General features: G+C 41.1%; 1 protein-coding gene across 1 annotated transcript; it reads left to right on the top strand.

Moving 5' to 3' along the window:
• Positions 1-204: 204 nt before the first annotated feature.
• Positions 205-9,493, top strand: LOC143418712 (uncharacterized). Its single transcript, XM_076884431.1, has 6 exons — positions 205-2,131; positions 2,622-2,660; positions 5,424-6,461; positions 6,555-6,710; positions 8,073-8,162; positions 8,779-9,493. Exons 3-6 carry the CDS (start codon positions 5,439-5,441, stop codon positions 9,097-9,099), a joined length of 1,590 nt encoding a protein of 529 aa, XP_076740546.1. The 5' UTR covers positions 205-2,131; positions 2,622-2,660; positions 5,424-5,438; the 3' UTR covers positions 9,100-9,493.

Raw genomic sequence — 9,493 nt, 5'->3', positions numbered from 1 at the left:
TGAAATAGTGGCAGAGCTTTGTAAACTAGCAGGGATTACAAAGTCCCGTACGACACCCTACCATCCACGTGGAAATCCAGTGGAAAGATTCAACAGGACTCTGTTGGACCTCCTCGGAACTCTGGAGGATAAGAAAAAAGAGGAGTGGAGGAAGTATGTTCGCCCCCTTGTACATGCTTATAATTGTACAAAACATGACGCAACTGGAGAAGCGCCCTTCCTTCTGATGTTTGGTAGAGAGCCACGCCTTCCGATTGATCTCTGTTTTGGACATAGTCCACGTGGCCACAGCACCAGAACACATATTCAGTATGTACGAGAACTAAAGAGTAGGCTGAAGTATGCATACGACCTAGCCTCAAGAAATGCTGAGAAGAGACAATTGTTGAACAAAAGACGCTGGGATGCTAAGGTTACTGCCCTTCCATTGGAAGTGGGTGACAGAGTCCTGGTAAGGAATCTGAGCCTAAGAAAGAAACACAAAATCTCTGATAAGTGGGAGCCTATTGTGCACATCGTTGTTAAGCAGACGGATGAGTCTATCCCGGTTTATGTGATTAGGCCAGAGGATGCAGAGGGCAGAGAGCGAGTTCTGCATCGTGACATGCTTCTTCCCTGTGGGTTCCTACCGGTTAACCTGCAATGTGACAGTCAGGATGTGCTAACCAGTTCGGTTCAACCTCTCATGAGAGTGGATGCAGGGAGCAACACAGAAGAAACTCGGCTGGAGGAGGAGTTTGGGCAAGACGAGGAAATAAACTTTACATCCAGCCAATTTCCTGACAATGACTTGTTGGCGGATCAAAGGGATGTTCTGGGAGAACAGGAGGCGTCCCAGCCACAGTATCCTCTGAATCCTGGGGCACCTGAATTCATTGTAGATCTGACAGGATCGGAGACAGCAAACGATGAGGAGGTGCTCAGCCCAGCCCCAACATGTGGTAGGCCACAAAGGAGGAGAGTGCCACCGGCTTATCTCAGTGACTATCAGGTCGGCTACAAAGTCGATTGTAAGCATCACAGTTCCAATGTGCCGATGACACTTGCATTGCTCAATAACTTTTTCCTGTCATTACAACAACAGATTGCTGGGTTAGTGCAATCTCTGTCGGGTGATAGTGACGGGGACGTCACACTTTAAGCAGGGGTGGATGTAACCCAGTGTTAATTTGGTTATCTAGCGGGAGGGGCTATGAGCTCACGTGGCTTGTAGCTGTGCCAGAGAGCAAGCTGGGGTGAGCTAGCGGGGAATATCGCCTTCTGCAGTAGCCTTGAAAAGGACTATTGTTCGTTCTCCTGCCAGACGCTTCGCTGCTGTGCTGCCTTACTGCTGTGCTGCCTCGCTGCTGTGCTGCCTTACTACTGTGCTGCCTTACTGGTGCCATTAAAGGACAAGCGGCCGCCATCCCTTCATCCATCCGGACCTTGATTATTTGGACCGAAGTACTCACACACACGCCCGCACTCAGTGCCATACACTCTCTTTATTTTGCTGGCCAGCTAATACCATTTGTTTTTTTTGTTTTGTTTTCATTCACAAAGACTATCCAAAGACATTTTGGTTATTGTCAAATAGACACTCTTTGATTACGGACTGAGGAGGTTGTGGTGTTACAACCCCAGGACTGAGAAAAAGGACTCTTTACATAATATATTCACTTGTCTCCTGGTTAGGAAAAGTGACTATTGATGGAAATATTTTTCTTCTTCTTGTCTTTGTTTACATTGTATCCCAGAGAAGTTTTAAGTTGTTCAGGTTGAAACATTTGCACTTAAAGTCGGTTAAGTTTCCTTTGATATATCAGTGTCAAGCTGATGTTTAAGAGGGTATGTTAAGGACAGATGTGCTCCAGTCCATCAATCCTTTAAAGTGCTGGATACCGATGGTAAATTGCCATCAGACCCTAAATAAATTGTCCTCTGCTGTTATCCATATTGCTTCACTCATTCTTTGGTGAGTAGACGTATTGGTTACAGAGTGACATCAGTGAATATGGCCACCTTCTCTGCATTCGGAGCATGACGTCAAAGCCCCTCCCCACATTTGAGCGGTCTTTCTTCAGACATACCATGGTCCACATTTCGACGGTTGGCAGACTTGACGGAAACGGGAAGAAGTAGAACCATGAATGTAAGTTTTAAGCGGAACAAACTTTGTACGTTCCTGTTGGCTCACCTACTTAAGTCAGTTTCTCCGCACTGAAAGAAGCTGCGCTAGCAAATAGTGTATTTTCCTGCTAGACTTGCTGACTAACTTTCCTGGCAGGAGGTATGTCCAGAATTTCCCACAGCACTTTACAGCTTAGATGGCCACCTAAACAACACACGCCTGCTGCCTTAACTAACGTCTTTGTGAATAAAACGACCACGGTCCAGTTTAAAATAATTGCTGCACAGCTGCCATGAGGTGTATTTTGAAAAATAACAAAACAAAAAACGATATACGCACTCGATTTCACTCAAGTCTTCATATTGACCTGTTTTAAATTTGCCACCGAACTAACATATGTAAAAAAAATAATAATAATATCAGTGTGCATCCTTGAGTTAGTAGAAATTAGTTGAAAAGCATATAGATAACCTTTTTTCTTTTTTTTTTCTTTTTTCTTTTTTTTTTACAGAACATAGGACCTTCTGACTGCTAATTTGAACTCCACAAGGTAAGATCAAATTAGTAACGATTAGGTTTAACTTGTCACATAATTTGTCTGTTTAAGGTGCCACAACATGAGATGGATGTGTAAGATATGTAGCTTTGAGTCAGAGAAGAGGTTGGGATTGTTAAAACACTACAGACTAAAGCATGGAAATGGTGGTCGCAGCCAGTCAGTCCCTTGTCTTCACACTGATTGCCCTTGCTCGTTTAAAACATTTAATGCCCTTAAGACCCATTTGTCTCGACACCATGTGAAGATGGTCACACAAAGTGGACCTCTTTCATTTACTTGTCTACTTTGCTGCTCTGTTTTTTTTAATTCAGAGAAGCAGTATTTTGAGCATCTTAACAACCACTTAAGGAAGTTTGAAGTAGTTGCATGTGTCTTCAAAGACTGCAACTTCAGTACAAATATTTATTCCACCTTTGCTACACATAGACACAGAAAACACCAGTCACACACCCTTGAGGATTTTAAAACTGAAGTATTAAAAAGCAAACCTAATGAACCCATGTTTGCTCAGGATGAGACCTATGTGGAAGAGAGCTTAGAGCTTTGGGATGGGGAACCACAGGAGTTGTCTCAAGATATAAAAGAGAAATTTGGCCATCTATTTTTAAAGTTAGAAAGCATGTTCAATGTCCCAAACAAATGCATTGATGAAATAGTAGATGAGCTTCAGTTTATATCCACCTCTGCATCTGGTCCACTTTTAAGAGATGTGGTGGTGTCCACCTTGAAAAGCCATAACTGTGATCTGGATCCAGCCATTATCTCAGATTTAGTGAAAAATCTTTGTGAGACACACCCTATAAGTACTGCCTTGGGGACAGGTGGCCCTTTCACAACTTATTACAAGAGAAGAGAATTTATGAAGAAGCATTTTTCAGTTGTTGAACCAGAAGAACACATACTTGATAAAAAAAAAAAGGGCAAAACCTTCCAGTATGTCCCAATATTGCCCTCCTTGGTGCAGGTCCTAAGTAAGTCTTTTCAAGAAAACACATTTGAAGGTGAAAAAAAAACTGAAAATGACTTTAAGTACCAGACATTTCGTGATGGATCTCACTATCAAAACAAGTTTTTCTCTGTAGAGGAGAACAGAGTGAGTCTCATCCTGTACATTGATGACTTTGAGGTATGTAATCCTCTTGGGACATCTCGAAAAAAGCACAAAGTCACAGCTGTCTATTGGGTGTTGGGAAACATTCCGGTGCAATTACGTTCCACATTGACATCAATCTACCTTGCAATTCTGTGTAAGGCTGAAGACACCAAGCAGTTTGGATTCCAGCGAGTTTTAGAGCCACTGTTAACAGATATCCAAAGCTTGGAGAAAGATGGTCTTTTTGTTCCAGCGTTAGGGAAAGCCATTAAAGGGACTGTGGTCAGTGTGGTGGCAGATAATTTGGGGGCGCACTCTGTGGCAGGATTTGTCGAAAGCTTTGCAGGGTCATACATCTGCCGGTTTTGTGTTGGGGAGCGATCCAAGTTTCAGTCCAATGAAGTGAGATCTGGGTCTTTTCATCAAAGAACCAAAGATCAACATACACTGCATGTACAGACAGCTGTGTCTAGTCCAGATCACCCTCATTGTTATGGTGTAAAAAAACAGTGTGCATTGTCAGAAAAACTTGAGCATTTTCATGTTACATCTGGTTACCCTCCAGATGTTTTACATGATCTGCTGGAGGGTATTGTTCCAGTGGAACTGGCTTTGGCATTTGATAACTTGATCAAGAAAAAATATTTTTCTCTCATGGAACTGAATGATGCCATTTCCAATTTCCCATACAAGTGGAGTGATAAAACAAATCGCCCTCATCTCATTCCTGCTAACTTTTCGACTCGAAAATCAGTAGGGGGCAACGCACATGAAAATTGGTGCTTATTGCGTCTTTTGCCTCTGATTATAGGTTTAAAAGTACCCCAACAAGAGCCTGTATGGCAGATGCTGATGACACTGAAAGACATTGTGGACCTTGTCATGTCTCGAGCCCATACTGAAGAAAGCATTTGCTATCTTGACAGCATCATTTCAGAACACCGAAGCAGATTCCTTGATGTTTTCCCCCAACATAAGCTCATTCCCAAGCACCATTTCCTTGAGCACTATCCTCAGCTCATTCGGGAATTTGGCCCCCTAGCTGCCCTCTGGACAATGAGATTCGAGGCCAAACACAGCTTTTTCAAGAAGGTGGTAAGACACACTGGTTGTTTCAGGAATATTTTGCTGTCTCTTGCAAATAAGCACCAGCTCATGGTTGCATATCATCAATCACATTCTGTCAAACCATCACTTGCGGTCACAAAAACAACAGAGGTCTCTTTAGATGTGCTTAAGGATGATCTAAAAGACCTGGTGAAATGCAGATTCCCTGCTGTTACAGCTGTGCATGTTGCCAATAATGTGTGCAGTTTAGGCACCAACTATGCAGTGGGAATGTTGTTGTGTTGTGGTTCCACTGCAGGACTGCCTGACTTTTCTGAAGTGTTACAGATAATGGTGATTTGTAACAAACTGACTTTTTTCGTGAGACAACAAAATACATGGTACAATGAACACCTGAGGAGTTATGAGCTGGAGAACACAGGGAGTGTGCAGTTACTTGAGCAAAGAGAGCTTAAAGATTTTTATCCTTTGGCTTCATACACCCTTGCAGGAAGACGCCTGACAACTTTAAAGCACCACATTTGCCTATCTTTTTGAAATGTGAGGAGAGAAGCTTGTGAATAAATGTCTGTATTTCTCTTCTGTTGTTGCAGCTTCTTCCTGTTGATATGGCACCCTCAGCGAAACTGCGGATAATTTTTGGGGAGGATGATGTCCACAAACTACTTTTACCTGCAGGCATCCCAAGCACACTTCAGGACCTCAATGATGTTCTTCGAGAGACATTTGATATTACAGGACCATTCACTGTTATGTACCAGGACATGGATTTCGATGGTCAGTTCTTCACTTTGACCTCGATTGAGGAAGTACAAGATAAAGCTAACCTCAAAGTAGTAAAAACTGAACCAGTAATCTTAAGTCTCACTACTGTGGACATGTCAGAAGTCGAATCTCCAGTTCCACTATCTACAGAAGCAAGCTCCTCCTCATCTGCATGCGACACAATCCTGTTGTCCTCCCCAGATGAGAGTGGACCATCCTACAGGTCTAAGCCATGGCCATTTAAGTTTGAAATACCAGACTTCTCTTATGATATAGACCTTGCACTGGAAGCAGGAAAGCAAGCTTATGAAAATGATGGCACACTTTTGAACAACCCAAGCGTAACTAGTAGCATTCTTGAGAAGCTTGCAGAGACTATATTTGGCTTCACAGCATATCCAACTGGTGTCCAGATTTTAGCTGTTGCTGAAGCCTTGGTAGCAAAATACCCATGCCTCAAAGAGCCAGGTTCTTTTAATGGCCTATATGGTTGGCAACAGAGGATAAAGTATAAAATGGGCAACTACAGGGCAAAGTTAAGAGGTCGCCAATTAGCCATTCCAGAGCTCGAGGTGAACACACTGAAGAGACGATGCTCCAGTGAAGAGGGTTCACTTAAAGGCTTTAAAAGGGCCAAAAAAGCTGAAGTCAACTATCTGCCACCACTGCCATTCGGTGAGACTGAGGAAACCTTAGAGATGGATAGACTAGATTTGCTGAAGGAAATGAAGAAGAAGAACAATGAGAGGGCAATTAATGAGAAAATGGAGAAGTCTTTCGCTATGAGAAGACAAGAGATTGTCAAGGATTGCCCCGCAATCCAAGACCTCTTAGAGAGGTGGCCTTCTCTGTTCTGTGAAAATCAGGTAAATCCAGTTCTTGTTCATGCAGCAACTAAGTGTATGTGAGATCTCATGAGTCATCTTTGACATGATTTTGTGTTTTATCTCTCATTTCAGATCAAAGAGGAGTTTAAGCGAATAACCACAATTCATCTGGAGCGAACGTTTTTGTCCAGATTGGACAGGTACACCACCAAACTCCTGGAGATATTTCGAAGGAAGGGCGGGACTGCAGGGACCAAAATAAAACCAATGTTGGACTCACTCAATAAGGTAAAATTTTAAATTATTTTAATTACATAATCTAATGGAAAAGATGAGGTCATACACACTGAGAATGTATCACTCTTATTTAAAGGACAAGTTGACAAGTTTGTTATTTTAAACTTAAAGCTTTGTTTTCAGATTGTTTATGATGAAATCGAACGATTTTGATTGAAATTTGGACACATGCTGCTGGCCGGAGCTTTTTTGGTTTCTGTGGTAGCACACCCCCACCTCCACAATGGCTTCATACAAAGACGTGAAACTCACCGAGTGGTCAGGGGTGTTCACTGATATGTTCACACACAAATCGTTGCAAAAATGCTTTCCAACAGGTGTTTTACCATTTGTTGTAAAACTGGACCTATTTTTTTCAAACGCCTTACACCTGTACATTCTTCCGCCGAGAGCTTGAATAATAGAATGGAATAGCGGCGGACTAATACTGTACATCACAGCACATCTAATACAAGTCAATGGAGTTGGACAAAAACTACAATAAAAACCAGTTGGAAAGTATCTTTTGCAGCGATTTTTGTGTGAACATATCAGTGAACACTTCTGACCACTCGGTGAGTTTCACGTCTTTGTAAACGACAGTTTTATGCATTTTAGGAAGGATTGTTCCAGTGCACCTATGAAGCCATTGTGGAGGTGGGGATGTGCTACCACAGAAACCAAAAAAGCTCGGGCCAGCAGCATGTGTCCAAATTTCAATCAAAATCGTTCGATTTCATCATAAACTGAAAACAGGGCTTTAAGTGTAAAATACTGAACTTGTCCTTTATTCTGATCAGTGTCTGTGTTGGCTGAAACTGTTCTCCTGATCCTGACACTGTGGCCACAATTAACAATTTATGCACATGATTGTCTCTACAAGTGTATACAAACCTGTCATCTCTCCCTTAATATGCGCTCAAAAGCAGAGAAATTTACAGAATTTTCAAAGTGACCCTCTGAGTGCAGCGAGATCCCTTCCTGCTGCCCATAGACTCCAATACAATTATTTCCCAAAATATTACTCTTGTGTGTGGGAATTCCTGTCCTTGACTGGTTAATATTGTGATAGGAGGTACTGATATGTTGCAAAAAATTCATTTGCATGTCCAGTGATGAGGCAGAAAACTTTCCTCACTGGGCAGAGACAGTTTCTGGACCCACAGATTATGACATGCACTGGACTCTTGTCTTAACACACATCGTTGAGAAATTCATGTTAAGTTGTACACTTCACAACGTTAGAATGTAGCTGCAGGCTTACATTCTCCATGGGTAACTTTCTGTTTACATCTGTATGTGCTGTTATGTATGTATGTTACATATGTTATGTTGTGTATTTTCTGCAATAAATTTTCTTTTTGGGTTTAATAGCATCATGTCGATGGCAGAAGGGACATTATCATTCGTTGCTTAGTTGAGTATCTTGGAGAGAGTGGAGAGGAGCTGATCAAAGACCATCAGGTATCTGATGATCATAATGACTGTATTAAAATTGTCTAACCTTATAATCTGGTCTTCACTTGTGATGATATATTGAAGGTCAAAGATTCTCTACACTCGTGATGTTTTTTAAAAAAGACTCAAGATTAATATTTTCAATCAGGCTTTTAACTAATTTCTTAAATCTTTATGCTCTTACCCTTTATTTTTTAAATCATATTTAATCTTTATCTTATCTGCCTTAAACTTTAACTTGCCTTTTGTCTGGTTTTTTTCTGACTATTTAGCGATCACTTATTAACTTTATTTTATGAGCAAAAGAGTATTTAATTTGATTATACCTTTATAACCTATTTTAATGATTTAATGGTTCTGGTCTACCAACACGCGTGCCGTCCCATGGACAGCTCCAGGCTGGATGGCCCCCAAAAGTGATTTTCTTTGTCTCAGGGTCAGCCTCTGTGAAGCACGTTCTGTAACTTTACGTATGAAAAGTGCCATATGAATATTGTTTGATTTGAGTATACTAAATTGGGTATACCGCTTTTTTATTTTTACATTTTTTTTTCTCTTAACCTTTTCTTTTACTTGGAATCTATTCTAGTTATTTCTAATTGTGGTTTGTTTGTTTTCACAGGAGGACGTCAGCCAAGAAGCATTGAAAGAGGACTGCAGTAATCACATGATGAAGATCATCGTAATCCATCCCAATGTGGCACAGGAAAACCAAGATCCTGTGAACGTGTCGGTCATCATTGAGGGGACAGAAATTCTGGAGGACTGCGGAAGTGTGACAAACGCTTGCCTCCTGCTCATGGGTGTCATCTATGCTGTCAACTTAAGTTACCCACTGAAACTGAAATATACGTTTGAGGTATTTCAGAAGCTGTTTCTTGAGCTTGACATCCTTAAAATGTCACCAAAGGTCCAGTCTCTCCACAAGAAACTTTTAGTGTGAGTGTTCCAGTGTTATTTGTGCTTTTGTCCAGCACAATTAATTTGTTTGCATTTTGTCTGTTTTCTGACAGTAATTTCAAATGTTGCTCAGTTTTATACAAGTTCTTTCTGTCCTGAACGTTCTGAGAATGTCTGCAAAGGTAGTGATTGCAACTGTTAATGGACAGAGTTGATGTATGTGTTCTGAAAGTTGATTAGAAGAAAGGGGACAGTGCACACTGAGTTTTTGAATAGCATGTTGTTGTTTTTTTTGTATATGTGTATATGCTCTGTTTTGAAATTTGCGATCAAGAAGTTCTATGGCCATGTTTTTTGTGGTTATAATGTTATGTAGATATTTTAAATATATCTATGCCATTTCAACTGTGAAATAAAAGTGTCTCTTAAGCTGCAAA

Source organism: Maylandia zebra, linkage group LG5 (genome assembly GCF_041146795.1).
Source record: "Maylandia zebra isolate NMK-2024a linkage group LG5, Mzebra_GT3a, whole genome shotgun sequence".
Classification (NCBI taxonomy): domain Eukaryota; kingdom Metazoa; phylum Chordata; class Actinopteri; order Cichliformes; family Cichlidae; genus Maylandia; species Maylandia zebra.
The sequence above is the reverse complement of the archived record's forward strand: the minus strand, read 5'-3'. Positions and strand labels throughout refer to the sequence as shown.

Coding starts and splice junctions, on each gene's coding strand:
- LOC143418712 (XM_076884431.1), top strand. CDS start 5,439: ATGGCACCCTCAGCGAAACTGCGGATAATTTTTGGGGAGGATGATGTC. Junction 6,711..8,072: donor TGTTGGACTCACTCAATAAG/GTAAAATTTTAA, acceptor TGGGTTTAATAG/CATCATGTCGATGGCAGAAG. Junction 8,163..8,778: donor AGCTGATCAAAGACCATCAG/GTATCTGATGAT, acceptor TTGTTTTCACAG/GAGGACGTCAGCCAAGAAGC.